The sequence below is a fragment of the Leptopilina heterotoma genome, unplaced genomic scaffold (genome assembly GCF_015476425.1).
Source record: "Leptopilina heterotoma isolate Lh14 unplaced genomic scaffold, ASM1547642v1 Lhet_87, whole genome shotgun sequence".
In the NCBI taxonomy this organism is placed as follows: Eukaryota; Metazoa; Arthropoda; class Insecta; order Hymenoptera; family Figitidae; genus Leptopilina; species Leptopilina heterotoma.
Window position 1 is genome coordinate 376241 of NW_025111190.1, and position 19012 is coordinate 395252.

The window sequence follows — 19012 nt, forward strand, 5'->3', positions numbered from 1 at the left end:
TAATAAGATGATATTAAGTAACAATATTAATAAGATGTTAAACAATAATATTCACAATAAGATACTGTTGAACCTTACTATTAATAAGACAATTGAAAAAAGATGTGCAGAGTAGTTCTAGTTTTGCCATATTTTATTAAAAATTTTTGAATGAAGAAATGGAAGATACTTCCTCTATATTAATCCGTATACTCTTTCGCCCTATTGCATCCAAAGTTATTTAAATTTTAACATACTCGTTCACTCACCGTGAACCAAATACTGGAGCCCCGTGAATATATATGTGTTGATGACAAATTGTGCATTCCTTCATAAGTGGTGTTAATTGCCACGCTTTTGTAACGCATTTTAAAAGTGTTAAACGAGTTTGTCTTGCGACAATCACACTAAACAAATATTCATAAAATATTAAACGGTCACGCAGGAATTACACAATAACACATTGTAAATACCAAATAATAATCAAATTTCCAACAAGCAATTTTAGTTCATTCCGTTTGCTAAAAGCATCTGAAACTAACACTTTTTCAACTGCATTTCTTAACTTTTACGAAACATCTAAAATTTAATACAAAAAACAAAGTTACATAAAGTGCCTTTATAATAAGATGCACTTTTTGCAGTAATAGGATTAAGTTTAGAGTGAAAAATTTTTTTGACCTAAATATCTCGCATTGCAAGGTGTTCTGAAAAAAACAAATGCGTCTTTTTACGAACGGAGAAAACTATATATTTTTTGAAAAGACGAAAAAGGAGAACCAAAAAACAAGTAGAAAATCTTAAATGAGAAATGATTTGTGAGAATTTAAATAGTTTTCATAGCACATAAGATGACGTTTTCATTTAAACTTCAAAGATGTCAGTTTTACCGGCAAGATGGAATATTCAAAGTAATAATCGTGGGGAATTCAGTCTGACAGCTTCTCTCGTTTTCGTATTTTTCAAGAAAAGCAAATTTAGGTGGATGAAGGAAAAAAATAATGTCAAATCGAGGAGACAGAGAAAAGATTCTAAATAGAATTTCAGAGCAAGAAAATCATATTATTTCATGAAAAAAAAGAGAAGAAAAAAAAACGCCTGATGCTATATGTAAAGATTGAGAATGACGAGGATATTTTCAACATGTTTTATATTACGAGCGAAACATTTTACGTTACGCAACCTCGCTAGTATTAGCCAGTCGAATTCTCATTGAATCGTGGAAATGGAAACGCCATACCATTCCTATTGTCTGGCTGGCTTCAAGAGCGCGATGACTATAGCTTTTTCTGTACATACACATATACGTATACATTTATAGAAATAAACGTGTGTTGGAAACAGTGCATTTTCCGATGGAAACGTTTGCATCTACACGGTGTGCAGGATCGATAAGTGTTCTCCGAGTAGAGCAGTTCAGTTCACAACGGAAGCCCACCGAGTCAGGAGACAAAATGTCAAGGCGCGAGAATTCGTTGGGGAGAACGATCGATCGAGCCCCGCTGCTCCAGAGATTTGCTGAAGAAGAAAGAAAGAAGAAGATCGTCCAGTTTCCAGCAACGGGAGCAGCTTCTCTCTCTCTCTCCCTCTCTCTTTTTCATTCGACCATCGTTCTCACCCACGCATTCGAATAATTTACGCTCATGCTCAACAGTAACAGTCTTGCATTGCGAATACATATGCATTTGCCGATGTCTCGACGACGATAAAAAATGATCAAGATGTGTTGTTCCTCTTCAAACCAATACACACGCACAATAGATATTTTCATAAAAACCCATTATATCAAAGTCTTATACACCTATGAGCGCATGCATGTGCAACTTAAGACTTGTTCATCAATACAGAATTTAAACTCATCAACATGTAAATGCTATTTATGTGTAGAGCACAATATACCGACATGAAGAATTCATGTGTATCTCTAATACAAACAGAACATAACCATGTATAGCCAACTTACACAAATGAAACACAACCATGTGTATGAAAATATTCATGTATTGTGTCGAATACATTTGAACGTTCAATGTATGCGTAAAGTTGTACACATGTGTGATTACAGGCACACACAATTTGCGAGGAATGTGTGTGTGTCAAAGACTCGACATACGTTGCTCGGTTTACTATATATACAAAGTAACTTGGCAACAAGCAGTCAGCCAGTTACGGGGCAAGGTCGACCCTCTCCCCCAGCTATTTTATCCCAGCATATATTTATTACGAAATCGTGTACATAGGTGCTACAGAGTACTCGAGAATCGAGACTCCCGCAACTTGATTCTAACCCTTCGCTTCTCAGCATGAAAACTATGGGATACTTTCAAATTCGATGAGTTTCAAAACTTGTTGCCTTGAAATACGAAACCTTTCATCTTAAAATGCCTTTTCCTTATATATATATTAACTGGATTTGAAATTGAAAAATCTGATAAAAGTATCAAAAAATGTTTACAGTATGTGTATAAAATTCTATCTCCTCTCTCCGACAAGATGTTGTACTCAGACAATATAATAGATTCTTCCTCGAAAATATAACGTGAACCTTTAAAATATTTCTTTAATTAAAGAATTTTTCAACTTTGATTGAAGCAGTAATGAAACTAGAAAAAGAGTTGAATAATTTAGACTGTTATACAAAATTCCGTACTGCTTATTCCGGTAAAGATGGTGTGAGTTCAAGCAATATTGAAGTCTCTATGGGATATAATATCAACACTAGATGATTTTTCTAATTCTGATGCAATTTTTCCTTTTGTACATACACAAATGTATAGAATAAACTTAGAAACGAAGTGGAAATGTGTAGCTGGGTGTAATTAATTTTTATTTGAACTTCTTTAAGAATATTACAAAGAAACGAAAATAATTTTTGAGGAATTTACACAAATCTATAAGATCTTTAATCTATATTAATACTTCCGGACAAGATATTGTAAATACAATAAATATCAAAGTTGCCCCATCTGGAATCATATCAATATCACATTAATTTCTTTAATTCTGATGCAATTTTTTCTTTTCTGTACAGAAATATAGAAACAATATTGTAGAAACGGATTAAAAATATTTGTTGTATTTTTTATTCGAACATCTTTAAAGCACTAAAGAAACTAGAAAAAATTGTTGAAGAATTTATGCTAAATGTCAAAGAATCTACATTGTATTTAAAATTCTGTACTCCATATTAAAATTTCCGGAAACGGGTGAAAAATATGTTGATGGCTCCAGTTGCAATTTTTATTCGAACATCTTTAAAGCATACACGTAAAATTATCCTAGTAGCCAATAATCACAGGGTTGACACAAATATTTAATTTTGTTTTTCCCTGATTTCCAGACAAAATTTTGACTTTTTCCCTGACCCTAAAGAATATTCTGATTCACTCTAAAAATTATTAGATACTCAAGAAAATGTTCTATTATATTTATTTACAAATTTCTTTAGTTTTGTAAAATTATTCAAAAACATCAATAATTTTATAAAATAAATATTTAATCATTATTATTTTTCCATAGGAATTAAGATTTAAAACAATTTTTAATTCAAACCTATAAAAATTAACAAATTATCAAAATTTTATTGTAAAACATGAAATTACCATGAAATTTTAAAAAAATTTAATTATTTAGAAAAATCTTAATAAAATCCTTCACAAGAATTCAATTATTTTTACAAGTAGTAAGATTTCTCAAAAAAATTCAATTATTTGAAAAATATGTAATAAAATTCGTTGCAAGAATTCAATTATTATTTTCATAAATAATAAATCGATTATTTGGAAATTCATTTTTAAATTAACTTTTATTAGAAAATTCAATTATTTAAATTCAAAATAAAATAATTTATTTTATTTATTGAATAATTGAATGTTTGTTAAAATTGAATTCTCATAAAGAATTTCATCAACAAATTTTTAAGTAATTGAATTCTTCTAACGAATTTTAATAAAATATTTATGAATAATTACTTTTTTCGAGGAATTTTATTATTTATGAAAATAATTAAATTCCCGAGAAAAATTTTATTATTTATAAAAATAATTGAATTATTGCGAAGAAATTTATAAAAAATTTGTAAATAATTGAAATTCAGAGAAATTTTTATTATTTATGAAAATAATTGAATGTTTGCGTAGAATTTTATTAAATTTTTTTTAAATAATTGAATTTCAGCGAAGAACTTTGCTGTTTATAAAGATAATTATAATCATGACGAGAATTTTTTTTGAATTTTTGAAAATATAATTGAATTTCTGAAAAGAATTTTATTCCTCTTGAAAGTAATTTTATTCTCGTGATTAATATTGTCATTTATGAAAATAATTAAATTTTGCAAAGAATTTTATTAAAATTCTTGAAAACAATTGAATTTCTGGGAAGAATTTTGATATTTATCAAGATAATTGATTTCTTTCAAAGAATTGCGTAAAAATTTTAGAAATAATATTAAATACATATTAAAAATTCAACTAATTTCAACAAAATTGAAATTAAAATAAATTGTATTTAAAAATATTTGAAATTCTGCGACGAGTTTTATTATTTATAAAAATTATTGAATCCGCATGTGAAAAATTTTGTTTATGAAAATAATTGAATTATTGAGAAGAAATTTATAAAAAATTGTAAATAAAATTGAATTACTGTGAAATTTTTATTATTTTTAAAAATAATAGAAAAATTTGACGAGATATTTAAAAAAAATTTGAACATAATTGAATTTTGTGATGAGAATTTTATTACTTTTTAAAATAATTGAATTTCTCCAATTATTTGTAGCTTTTCCAAAATTCAATTATTTTTGAGTAATTTTTAATTAAAATTCTTCTATAAATCTATTATTCTTAATAATTATTGAAATATATATTAAAAAATGTAACTAATTTCAGAATTTGAAGTATTAAACTTTTTGAAAATTGTAAACGCAATTCTTGTAAAATTCAATTAATTTAGATATATTTAAATAAAATTATTCATTAAATAATTTATAAGTAATAATTTTGTGACAGCTTGTCTTCATGAATTAAGTTATTTTAAAAGAAATTATTGGGAGAAATAGAAAAAATTGAAGGTTTTGTATTAGAATTCGTAGTAATTTCATAGTTTATGAGTAATACAAAAAAAATTAAAATTCCGAGTTTTCTTATGAATTTAAAAAATTTAATTTTTTCCAGTATTTTTACTAAAAATCCCTGACTTTTCCCTGACCAATTCAACTTTCCCTGAATCAATACTACAACCATCATCAGTGTTACTTTCCATTAGAGAAAATGTCTTATCAAATTTTGAAAATTTTTACATCCTTCGAAGAAATAAAAAACAACAATATAAAATTATTAGTAAACTTTAGTGTTCTATTAAAAGTTTGATGATTTTCAAGATTATAGAAGACGCTCTTTTCAGTAATCATAAAAAATCCATCAAATTTAATGCACTTCTTTCTAGAAATTGTAAAACATTTCGTCAAAACGTTAAAAAATAACACATTAATACTTTACTGCATATACTCTATACTTTTTTTTATAAATACACAGGCGCAAAACTTTTCCAAGTGTATCGAGATAAACCAAATTTCTAGCTTTCTTGCATAATAGAATGAAATAATAAAGTGAAACAATATTTTCACAAGCACAACACAACACAAGTGTAGAATCATGCGATTTTTATTTCTAACCCTTCCCTATATACAATATCTGCGTGGATAATTTATTATTCATCATGCGTGAATAATTTGAGGGGAAGAAAGAATTTATTACTGCAGAAATTGTCTCCTCAACGTGTCATCAATTTTTTAAAATAAAGCAGACGCTAGTCTGCATCTTATTCTCCCTATTTTGAAACCACGTTCTTGTATATATATATATATATATATATATTTTATAATGTAACAGTTAAAGAAAGCACTGTACTTTGTTCCGCAAACATACAATGTCTATCCATAAGGATGAACTTCAAGGGAAGAGAATTTTATGACCCCCCTAGAAAAAAGAAAATTTTGTTTAGAGACCTAAGTAAAGCCCCAAAGTTAATGCCATTGAATATACTACGAGGCGAATTTCTATTCGACCATGAGAATGATTACCTTCTTTCATTACTCTATAAAATGAAATATACTATATATATTGATATTTCAAACCATAAAATTACACGGCATTAGAGTTTGTGTAAAAAGAATAAAAGAAAAAAATGCAGTCATAATTCTTGCACGAAACACGACATATGAAGTAAAGGTATTTACTTAAGTTTTTAAATGAAATTTTCTAATAAGTATTTCAACTATTTTATTAATATTTTATATATCATTATTAGTATTATTTTTATTATTATTATTATTATTATTATTATTATTACACATAATAATAATTGTTGTATTAATAGTAGCATATACTAATAATAATATTAGTATAAATACTATTAGGTTTGATAATTTATTATTCCATCGAATAATAAAGAAAAAATTAATAACAATGTTTATCCGTATCACTATTTCTTGGGAGTACTATAATTATGACAATATATATATAATCAATTTAATGTAGTGTAATTGAACATTGCTGAGGATATTTTTAAAAATGACGAATCAATATATTATTCCATTGCATGCATATACAGCAGCGTATGTTATTAATTTTTAATATACTTTCCTGTTTTTAAAAAATAATTTTTTTAAACAAAACCCTTATAAAGTGCAAACACAGTAAATAAGAATTATCCACACATGATTTAATTTATTTAATAATAATTTAATTTTCCTTTTTGATAGCCATTAATTTTTTAGTGATTAGAAAAGAAGTATATTATGTAATTGGAGAACATATCTTTAGATAGTATATAATAAATTACTCATCAATATTTTAATTCAATAAATTGATTGATATTTTGCAATAGTTGTTAAAAAAAAAATTAATCATTTATCAGCAAAAAAAAAAAAATTTTATAATACTAATTTTACTAGATATATTAGAATCAAGTGTGTTAATATATGAAAGATAATGGAACTTTACCGAATAATTTATGAACAAAATTTTTTTAAAAAAAGTCCTTTATTCTGTAGAAGTGATATTTGGTTATAAAAAAAGATATTCAACCAAAAAAGACCGAAAATACGGAATATTTAACAAATATTAAAAACAAACGAATTTTTTTAAATTTCAATTTAACCAAAAAAAGATCGAAGTGAATGCAACAAAAAATATTTATGGTTACGAATCACTGAAAGTAATAGAATAAATAATCTTTAATGGATAATTCAGTTTTTTATTCAGAAGTAAAAAAATAATTTAACGATTCATTCATAAGTTTCCTTTGGCAATTTGCTCTGAATAATAATTATTTTTCAATATTTACGGCGTGTATTATAACCCGGGTAGCAAAATCCAAGTCAGTACCAGAGTACAGATCTGATGCAGATCTGTTATTCCAGATCTGTAACAGACCTGGTAATTTATATGGTCCAGAGCAGAACCAGACATGGTAACCTTTTTAGCAACGCTATCTACCTGCAGGTACCAAAAGTACTATGTCAATTGTACAAATAAGTAAAAGTCGGTAACCTCAACTCGAATGATCTCTCAAACAGGTAGGAAGACTAAAATACTGGCTTACTGTAATAAAGGGGATGCCGAAATTTTAACTACATTTTGCTATTAGCATGTTACTGCTGCCCTCTTCAACTCTTTCTAACTTCCATGTTTTTCGCTGAGAAATTCTATTTTTTCCACATAGTTCCAGCATTAATATAATAATCTTTGGTTTTTATTTAACGACAAGAATATGTAATAATAATTACATATAAGGTTTATTATATTTTTAATACTTTATATATATTATATATAATAACAATTTTTATTTATAAAATTTTTTAGAATGTCCGCTTTAAAATATATATTTTTTCCGGAATTTTGAAAACTGTATTTTTAAAAAAAAAGAGTTTTTCGAAAAAAAACCAAAATTTTTAATAATTTCTTCGAAACAATTCAACTATTTTTATAAATTACTAAATTTTCAAAATTTACAATAAAAAAAAGTTTCAATAATTGAAATTTCGTAAAATTTAATTGAAAATAATGAATTTTTTTCAAAGTTTTTGATAAAAATTTTTGAAAATAAACTTTAAAAGAATTTTAATTGCAAATTTCGAAAATAATTGATTTCTCAAAACTTTTAATGAAAAATCTTCAAGTGTAAATTTAAAAATGGTAATTAATGAAAATTAGCTACAAAAACAATTATATTAAAATATGTTTGATAAAAATAAGTCTTAGAATTTTTGCATTCTAATTTTTTAAAATTTAATTATATTTTCAATATTTTTAAATAGAAATTTCCAAAAATTCAAATACATACAAAAAATAATAACATTAAAATTTTTTACAATTATTTTTAACATTTTAACAACATATGACTTTTTAGATTTATTAAAATTTTGGAGAAATCGCGTTTTAAAATAATTGAATTTCTTTGATGAATTTTAATAAAATTTTTAAGAATAATTACATTTTTCGGGGAATTCGACTAAAATTGTATTAAAAATAATTAAAATTCTGCGATAAGTTTTATTATTTATGAAAATAATTGAATATCTCCTTAAAGAAATTTGATTACTTATGAAAATAATTGAAATATTGGGAAGAATTTTACTAAAATATTTATAAACAAATATAATTCATGTAGAATTTTTATTATTTAATTAATTCATTCAAAATTGAAATTTTACAGAATTTCAAATTAAAACCTTTGAAATTAATCTATTTATGAAAATTGTGAAAATTGTCTAACCATTTATACCAATGTCAAAAATAAAGTAAACCAAAAAAATTTCTATATTTTTTACCATGTTTAGAATCTAACAAATCATGGCCAACGAGAAAACTATACTTTAAATCTGTTTCTATATTTTGACTATGGTCACAATATTTGAAAAAAACCATGACGAACGACAAAAATATGTTTTAAATTAGTTCAATTTTGTATCAAGTATACCGTAAAATATTTTTAAAACCGAAAGTATAGATCGTGTGAAATTTTTTTTCGTTTTTAAAGGTTTGTGTCACATCTGGTTTGCCTTAAAATGGCTAGCGAAGGGTTTCGCCTTGCAAGAGATCTTTTATTTTATGACTTTTCAAATTTCGAGTTTTTTTTCACATGGAAACTTTGTAAAATTTTTCAGATAAAAAAAAATGAAGGAAACATTTGGAAATTTCCGTCAAAAGGTACTTTAAGCGTCAGTTGCTTTTCAGAATTTGCAAGAGAAACTGAATCCACGCGTGAAAACTTTGTCACACTGAGAGACCTTTGGGTCAGCAGCAGACTTTCGATAGGCTGCTACTGACCATTTTGGTAGTACGCTACAGGACTATACTTTTAGGCGCGTGACAGTTGATTACCTGCAAACCAATGACGTCATCCCCACTACTTCGGTGAGCTTCTCACCAACATTTTGGACTGTCACGCGCCCAAAATTGTATCGCAGCGCACTAAAACCATAGTGGAGCTGCTATCTCATACGTTGTTCCGCTGCAGTCCAAAAGGTCTCTCAGTGCATTATTATGGTGTTTTAAATAAAAAGTATTTTTTTAAAATTAAAAATAAATGTGTAACCGACATTAATACTTAAATTATATTTAAATTCTTATTACATCTAAAATATTTTAATGAATGATCTTCAAGTGTCCATTTAATAAAGAATAATCAATTCAATAGAATAATTATTCTAAGAATAATATTAAAATAGTTTTGAAAAAAGAAATTCTCTATATTCTAATATTTAAAAATTTTTCAATATTTTCAATATTTCCGAAAATTCAAATACATACACAAAATAATATTTTAAAATTTTTTACAATTATTTTTAACATTTCGGGAGAAATAATAATATTAAAAAATTTTAATTAAAATTCTTCAAAAAATTCCTTTTCTTCTAAATTATTATACAAAAAGTCCTCAATTATTTTTGAAAAATTACGTTACAATATTTATAAAAAAACTAATTCTTAGAATTGTTTTATCATAATTGTTTAAGATTAAATTACCTTCGAACAAAATAAATTAAAATTTTTTAAAATTTACTTTTTTGGAATTTTTGAAAAATTAATTATAATTAAAATTCTCCCAAAAGTTGATTATTTTTTTAATATTTTTTAAAAATTATTTATAATTTAAAATTCTTCAAAAAGTTGATTATTTTTTTTTCATTTTTTAGAAACTCAATTATTTTTAAAAGATTTCATCAAATTTAAATTATTTTTCAAGGATTTTAGTAAAAAATTACTTTTTAAAAGATTTTAGCAAATTTTCCATTTTTTGGCTATTTTTTAATTGTATGTAATTGTAAAACTATTGTCTTTCAAAAATTATTTAGAAATATTTTTATAAAATTTAATTTAACGAATTTCTTTATTAAAGTTTTTGAATTTTTGACTAGGATATCCGTATGATATTATAGAATAGAAAATTAGTGAAATATAGTCCATGAGTATATAATATCCTAGAATATTCGTTGCCATTAGGATTTACCATAACAACATTCGGATATTCAGGATATTCTACGGATTCCTTTAACATATCCAGAGCCTTGGATATCTCTAGTAATCCTCTGTATGTCCCAGAAAATACACTGCTTTTAGGATGCTATATATAGAAAAATCAGTTACCCTCATAACAAAAGCATATCATCAGGATATCCTGAACAAATGTAGGATATACAAAGTCCGCAGAATATCCTAATATTTCTAAAGGTTATCCATATGATATTGAAATCATCAGTTTGTAGGATATTTTTATGATGTCCCTAGGACGCCAGTAGGGTGTCCTTAGGATAAAAAGATATCAATATCCGTGAGATATTTCGTTCACTTATTCAATGTATAATAGTATTTTAATTTATAAAGTGTTACTTTATGTAAATCGTGCTATCCTGAGGATATCACCATGTATTAAAAATATCACCATGTATTAAAAACAAATAATGTTAGGATATTATATGGTTAACTTAGTGATATGCCTAGGGTATTTTCATAATTTCCAGAGAATATCTTATGGATATCCTCAGATATCATTAAGATGATCCTAGGATACTTTACTTACCTACTTTGCCTTAAATATTTCCTTTTCCAGCAACTCACTTCTCTATACATTTCCGAAAGGTAATAATTGCACCGCCCCTGTTTACCTGGATCCTCTATTTACCCTTATATTTACCAGTTAAATCGAAGCATTCGTCGTGAAGAGAACACTGTGTTGAAAACTTAAAAGATTTGCCACATTTTGTGTCTTGTGATTTTTAGTGTGTGATTATTTGGAATATTCATTAAAAACAAGGTAATTGTGAGAAAAGTATATATAAGTGCGTGCAAACTTTAAGCTTGCTGCAGCTTCCACTTTAAAATACAAAAGTGCGTAGCGTATATGTAGAATAAATTACATATTCAATTCAGTGATCATTACTTTATTTAGTTTTTCTCTAATATTCCTATTGCAAATAATTAGTTTTACATGTAAAACTAATTATTTGCACTAATTATTACTAATTATTTACTAATTATTATTATTTTTAGGTTGCAACCTAAACTCGCACACCTAATTCTAAAAATTCATATTAATAAAGCTGAAAGTCGTCCCATTAAAAACTCTTTTAAATGGTGTTCTTAACAGTTATAAATTCATTTTTAAAACAAAGAATTCATTTTCAAACTTTCCCAAATTGAAAAAATAATTATTAAAAACTATTTTTTTGTTAATAAAAATATTTTTGGTTCTCATTTTTGGCGAAATTTTGCTAAAATCAATACATGGCAAAGAAAAAATGAAAAACGCGCGAGTTTTTTTACTGGCTTCTTAATTGAATATTAGAATCGTGACAATATGAATTTTTAGAAATAATTAAATTTTAAAAAATTGTCGTAAGACTGTAATAGTGTTTGAATTTTTATTCTGAAATATAATGATTAGTTTTTAATAATTTCATTTTAAAATTTGAACAAAAAATTCTCGAATTTTTCAAAAATAGCATCTTATATTAAGATGCTTCTTTTTGCAGTGCAGCAGGCTTAGTACTCAATAATTTATTAATATTAAAAAAGTAGTAAAAAGTATTTTCGAAGAATTAAACTTGACAACTCAATTATTAAATGATTTCTAAATTAAATTTTATTAAAAAATAGAATAATTGTTTTAAAATAAATATTGAAATATCTATAAATTTGATATAATATTAATATATATTAAAAACATCAAACAATCTACCATTTTTTTAGTGTTTTTCTATATAGTAAATATTTTCAAGAAATATGGATATTTATACTCTGCTCTATAGAAGAATGTTTTCCAACGCGCAGTTTTTTTTAAAGAGTGGAAAAAAGTTTTAAAATTGTATTTTACAAAAGTCCTATTCACTCGTAGAACAGGATATAGAATCTTACAAACTTTCTGTACTGGTGCCAATAAAATTTTGGGGAAAACCCCAGCCCGTCAGGTATCTTCCCTTCCATAAGCTGTTAAAAAGTTATATTGCACCCAGTATGAATTTCAAAGATTATTGTTTGGTCTCTCTACTAATGCTTGTCTTTTTATATTTATAAGTTTTAGAAAACATTAGAATATAGTCAAAAGCATGATGAGTAATAGTTTTGTCAATACTATAGCTCGAAGGCGGGCTACTAGTTATGCATAAAATGAAAGCACTTAGGACCTAAAACAACATTCTGCAAAAATTTTAGATTGGCAAAAACAAAAGTTCTACTTTAATACTATTTAAATTTATACTTGAGTAAGAATTTCTGAAACGTGTCACCTAAAACTCGATAATTTTTATTTTTTCCTAAATGTTAATTTTCCTGTAGCATTTTACATGAAAAATCACTATGCAAAAGGATTTTATAAAAAAAAATTACTCTTGTTATTAATAATTGCAAATTTTTATTACTTTTTCTTAAAAAAATTAATTTCAGAAAAACTTGTTGACCGATTTCAATGATTCAACTGGCATTATTTTTGTCTTAAATACAAATTTCAAATACAAATTTTTTTGTTTAAAGATATTGAATTTTAATAAACAAAAAAATTATTTAAATAACCATGGATTTTTTAGTTGATAAAAATTGTACTTATTTTTTAAACCTTTTTCATTAATATTCCCAAGAGAAAAAAAAATGGAACGTATTAAGAAGTATAGGTGAAAAAATTATCTTTTAAAAGTACGAACGAAATAATTCACACGTAATACAGACATGCGCATGCGTTGCAGTATAATTTTCTTTTAGAGGATTATACTTTAAATTCTTTTGTTCGCGGCGCATGCGAATAAATGTATTTCGGGTGAATTATTTCGTTTGTAATTCTAAAAAATAATTTTTTTACCTACTTCTTAATGCGTGCTATTTTTTTCTCTTCGAAATATTATTTAAAAAGGTTTAAAGAATAAGTATAACATTTTTTCAACATAAAAATGTATGGGTAAAGTAGTTATTTAAATAATTTTTATAAATAAACAATTTTTTGTTAATTAAAATCCAATATCTTCAAACAAAAAAATTTTTTTTGTAATTTGGATTTCAGACAAAAATAATGCCGGTTGAATCATTGAAATCAGTTGACAAGTTTTTCTGAAATTCATTTTTTAAAAAAAATAATAAAAATTTTCAATTATTAACAACAAGAATAATAAAGTTTTTTTGCAAAATCCTTTTACTTAGTGATTTTTTAAGTAAAATACTATAGGAAAATTAACATTTAGGAAAAAATAAAAATTATCGAGTTTTAGGGCAAAATAAACAATTAAACAATTTTTAAACAAATTGTTGTTGTTATTTACCAACTTTTTCCAGAAAGCACCTAGAAAGTTGCAGTTTTTTCCTAATTTTGCAATTTACTAAACTCTATATGATTACAGATAAAGAATAAAAATTGAACTATTGTTTAAACAATTTTTAAACAAATTGTTATTTACTAAATTTTCACTGTAATTTTATAAATTAATACAGTGTTTTCAAATTTTTCAAAGGTATTACACATGATCAATTTGCACCCAGTACAACTGTGCAAATGAACAATGAATGTCATAGATAGGACAATTTATAAAAATTGTTTAAACAATAGTTCAATTTTTATTCTTTATCTGTAATCATATAAGATTTAGTAAATTGCAAAATTAGGAAAAAACTGCAACTTTCTAGGTGCATTCTGAATCTCATAACACATATATCTATAGGATATCGCTGGGACATCTTGGGGATATCTATTTTTTGCGGCGGTTTGGTTATCCTGGTAATGTCCATAAATATCCGATCCGCCAAAATTAGATGAATATCCCTAGAACGTCCCAGGGATATCCTGAAGTATCGCAGGGCTATGAGGGTAGAATTAATTTATGAATATCGTGATGATACCCTATAAGGATATGTTAGGATTAATGCAAGGATATTTTGCGAATATATTAGGAATTTCCTTGGGATATCTTATGAATATCTTCAGATATCCTAAGGATGTCCCTAGGATATCTAACTCAACGATCTTTAGAATATCCTAATATTATCCATCAGATATCTCGAGGACATCCCTAAAGTATCTACGAGATGTTTTCATGATATCCTGGGATATCCAGTTATTGCAATATTGAGACAATATTGAGCTCAAATGTTTTGCCTTTTAGGAATAAGTTTTCTAAATTAATTAATTAAAAGCACTATTGTAAGTCTAAATACAAAAATTATTTTAATCATAGCTTTTTTTCACAGCAGAATGGCTAGCACAGTATTAACTGCAAAACCATTTCAGTTAATTCAATTTATTCAAGTGGGTAGACAGCCGAAAAAAAGGTCCGTGGACATCACCCTATTTAAATGGATGAGATACGATAAAGTTAAGAAAAGACTTGTTTCAAAATTTATGCCTGAACCATACACTGATGAAACAAAGAATGTACTCTATGACATGATTCGGAAGCAACAAAAAGCACCACTGAATTGGCCAGAGTACTGCATAAAAATCCTTGGACATGCAGGTTAGTTATCCAAATAACAATAGATTTTTGAAAAAGTAGAACACGTTATATTATTTTAAAGTAACATTTCATTATCATTACAGATTCTTACGAACAATCAGTGGATCGTCTAAATATTCTGCGCATGGAAGAATATGCGTTCACGACCGACGCAGAAATAGACAACATTTCAAAAAAAGAACAAATTGAACAATTAGTTAAAGATTATAATCCATATGATGATAATCTAAATAATATTCTCAAGGCACCCTCTTTAAATGAGATGGTATTAGAAAGGAATGAGATCAAAGTGTCTGATCCTCTTGCAGTAGCAGGTAAAAGAATATTCATACCTTAAAAGCAACGGGTATTCTAGGATATCCTGCGGACGTTCAAGTCAGATCTGGAAATTTGGATATCCTAAGATATTCCAGGACATCCCTGGAACCTTCTACGGCTATAATAGTTTCCGGATATCCCTTAGAACATTCGTAGGATATCCTGAATATCCGGACGCTGTTAAGGTAATAATTAAATGTTAATTAATAAATTTTGTAATATGATTAAGACAAAATTTGATTAACTTAAAAACATACAACGTTTTACAAATAATTCCAGATGAGCAAGAAGATGGCTTTTTAGATGACATCTCTAATACACCTTCCCGAATGCAGATAAACAAATTTAAAAGAAAAATGTCCTTTTCTGCTACAATTGATGGTAATAAAAATATCAATTATAAATTAGAAAATTTATAATTATTAAATTAAATATAATTTTTGTAAAGATAATTTATTGCAGCACAATACATTTATAGTTAAATAAATTAATTTTGATATATACAGTAGCACTATTTAATTATGGAATACTTTTAGATGAGAACGAAAATAATACTGTACCGACATTTCCAAAAAAAAGAAGACATGATCTTTCTTCGGTTTTTAAAAAAAAAGGAAACCATTATGTAGGTAGCAGTGAAGAGGAGGATATACAACCTCGAAAAATAGTAAAAACATTAAATAATAATAATAATAATAGTAAGTATTTTTCTTTTTCGAAAAGAAAAAGCATTAAGTGTAATTTCTTTTTACCTATAATAAAAGCATTATAAATTTACAGTAAAAAAAAAGCAAATGAGATTAAATTCCAAACTTGCTTATCTAAATGATGGTAAATCTAATAAAAGACCACTTTCGATAGATGAAACTTCAATACAGAATACAAGTAAGTTATCGCAGAGTCCTATTTAATTAATCATTTTTAAATTAAATTAAATTAAAATTCAATATGATCTCTTACAGTTAACAATGCAGTTCTAGAAAAAATGAATATGCTCATAGGAATGGTTGTTGATCTCAAAAATGAAGTTAGTTTTCTGAGGGCTACAATGGAAGCTGAAAAAAGTTCAAAATATACAAAAGAAGGAACATTTGAAGCAGATTTTGATATTCAGTTTCCACTACAGAACTTGGATGATTTACTCGAAATTGATTCTAAGCTCTCAAGCGAAGAATGCTGTCAACGCTTTGTAAGTATATAGATTGCAAAAATTTAATAATTAAAAGGCTTAAGTAAAAAGCTTTAATCTCAATTAATTTATATGGAGCTTTTATTTTTTTCTGACTTCCTTTTTAAGAAAATTATTGGATGTTTATATAATAAAATATTTCTCTAAACTATTAACATTAATTTACAGAAGGGAACTTTGGACTTTCATTTAAATTCTAACGCAGAACATCGCAGAACGCTGGGAACATTAACAAGAAAATTTCTTAGCAGAAGTTTAATATCAAGTCTTACTGTAGCTAAAAAAGTTTCAGGAAAAGAACTATTTAAAGACTTCAAATTTTGCAAATATTTAGTAGGTAAGAATTTTTAGTTTTAGTTTACTATTCTTATTCTTATCTTTCGTACATATATGTTTGTATGTCATTTTTAAATACTCTTTTTTTCTTATTGTTTTCAGAAGTAGCTGCTCAGAAATTAAAAATAACAGAAGATCAAGTAATGGTGCACCTTTCTGCAATTTTTAGCTATGCAAAAGATAATAGAAAGAGGATAGTATTTGTAAAAGTTTAGTGCATTTAAGAATTTAATTATGTCTCCAATTGATGTATTAACTGATGAGCAATTCCATGTGAAATGAAGTAGTAAAAATTTTAATTTTCTAAGAATATGGCTTAAAACTTTGTCACATTTTTGTTGTATATAAAAGTAATGGGTCAGAATTCATGAAATTTTCACAAAAAATAAAAAGAATTTTTTTTAAATCGAAATGTTAAAAAAAAATTTCTATTTGGCCTTAAGAATGTGTCCACCAAAGAACAGACAAAAAAATTTTTTTTATAAAAAGTTATTGCAGATTTTTTTTTATAAAAAAAATTTTTTTGTCTGTTCTTTGGTGGACACATTCCTAAGGCCAAATAGAAATGTTTTTTCAACATTTCGATTTAAAAAAAATTATTTTTATTTTTTGTGAAAATTTCACGAATTCTGACTCTAATACAATAAGGATTGTATAGAATTAGTTTTTGAAAAAGTTTATATTGAAGGCAATATAAACTTTTTTAAAAACTAATTCTGTAAATTTCTGTTTGAATCGAAATTGATAAATTACAATTAATATAAAACTGAATAAATTTGACAGATTTTAATTTTTATATAGTTAATTTTAAAGAATTTCTGGTATACCTTTGATTTCAGAAATATTTTCTAAAAAAATTTTTTTAACACAATATGACAACAATATAAATTTTCAAGAAAATAAAAAAAGTGTTAAAAAAATTGTATTTCTTTATTTTCTTGAACGTATATTGTTGTCTCATTTTCATTCTTAATCTATTTTAATGGTAAAAACCACAGCTTTCAAGTAAAAATAATTAAAGGATATAAAATTAAATAGTTTTGAAAAATTGAAAAATAAGGTTTACTTTTCAAATAAAGAGAGGTCAAAAAATTAATTTAAAAAAAAATATTTTTAGAATTTCAAGAGTACACAAAAATATTTTAAAATGAACTATAAAAAAATAAAATATATCACTTCACGTGGAATTTTTCTAATCTCTTTATATTTAAATTAGTAAAATTTTTACTAATTCAGTCAGTACAAATGTAACTGAATAATTTTCATTAATGAATCAGTTATTTTTTGAAAAATTACTGATTTAATCAAAAAATATACTGTGGATGTTAATTAGCAAAGGAGATTTAAGTAATTGAATAAGTTAGCAAAAAAATTATTTTTTTCAATATATCCTAAATATAAATTAAATTAATTATTCTAGTCATTTTTTTTCTTTTTTTTTTTTTTTTTTTTTTTTTGCTTAGGGAATTTTGGGAAATCTGTTTACAGATACCTTGGATTCCGCACTCCAAGGTTATGTGGGGTTGGTAAAATAAAAAAAAAAAAGGGAATTTAAAAAAAAAGGATAAATAAATAAATGTTATAATAAATTTAATAAACTGGCGACCTACTACCAGCCCGACCCACTAAAACCCGTAACCTGCTGATTTATGAATGGGAGTTTCAGCATTAAATAGTAATATTACCATCGTATGAATGATTAATATTTTAATGACAAATCAGACACTCATTAATATTTCAAATTTAGAAAGCATTTATAAAGATTTATATTATTAGTTAGCTTTCTTAAAAAAATATATATATTTTAGTAATAAACTTAGCGTAAACAATAGTTTTAATATAATTATAAATATATGAAAAAATATATGTATTCTTTTATAAGGTATAAATAAATATATTTATTAAAAAAAAGTTTTTAAAATGTTTTTTATTTTAATTGAAAATCTTCCTTCTTAATTCATAACAAAGTTTACCGATGGAGAAACCCGGTCGGTAACCTATTACCACCAGTAAAAAACCGGTCGGTAACTCATTACCACTAGAAAAAGCAAATCTGGTTATTTACACGGTCCATACACGTTCCGCGTTTCAAACCTGCTTTGGTCCAGACGTGGTTACCAGATCTGGCACAGATCATACCGGATCAGTTCCAGACCTGATCCAGACTACAATTGCTACCCGGGAAGGTT

At 25.7% G+C, this 19012-nt stretch overlaps 2 protein-coding genes across 5 annotated transcripts in view; one reads left to right on the top strand and one right to left on the bottom strand.

Moving 5' to 3' along the window:
* LOC122511548 (protein Gawky) overlaps nucleotides 1-19012 on the bottom strand; it is a 94420-nt gene that overhangs the window by 68231 nt on the left and 7177 nt on the right. The window lies entirely within an intron of this gene.
* On the top strand, nucleotides 6171-17243 carry LOC122511549. Of its 2 annotated transcripts, none has more exons than XM_043626878.1 (9): nucleotides 6171-6212; nucleotides 14715-14980; nucleotides 15064-15294; nucleotides 15578-15679; nucleotides 15835-15996; nucleotides 16079-16183; nucleotides 16261-16487; nucleotides 16656-16824; nucleotides 16926-17243. In XM_043626878.1, the coding sequence occupies exons 2-9, from the start codon at nucleotides 14719-14721 to the stop codon at nucleotides 17036-17038; spliced, it is 1371 nt and encodes a 456-aa protein (XP_043482813.1). In that variant the 5' UTR covers nucleotides 6171-6212; nucleotides 14715-14718; the 3' UTR covers nucleotides 17039-17243. The 2 variants fall into 2 exon arrangements, with proteins under 2 accessions (XP_043482813.1, XP_043482812.1); XM_043626877.1 differs by lacking the exon at nucleotides 6171-6212 and adding an exon at nucleotides 10749-11301.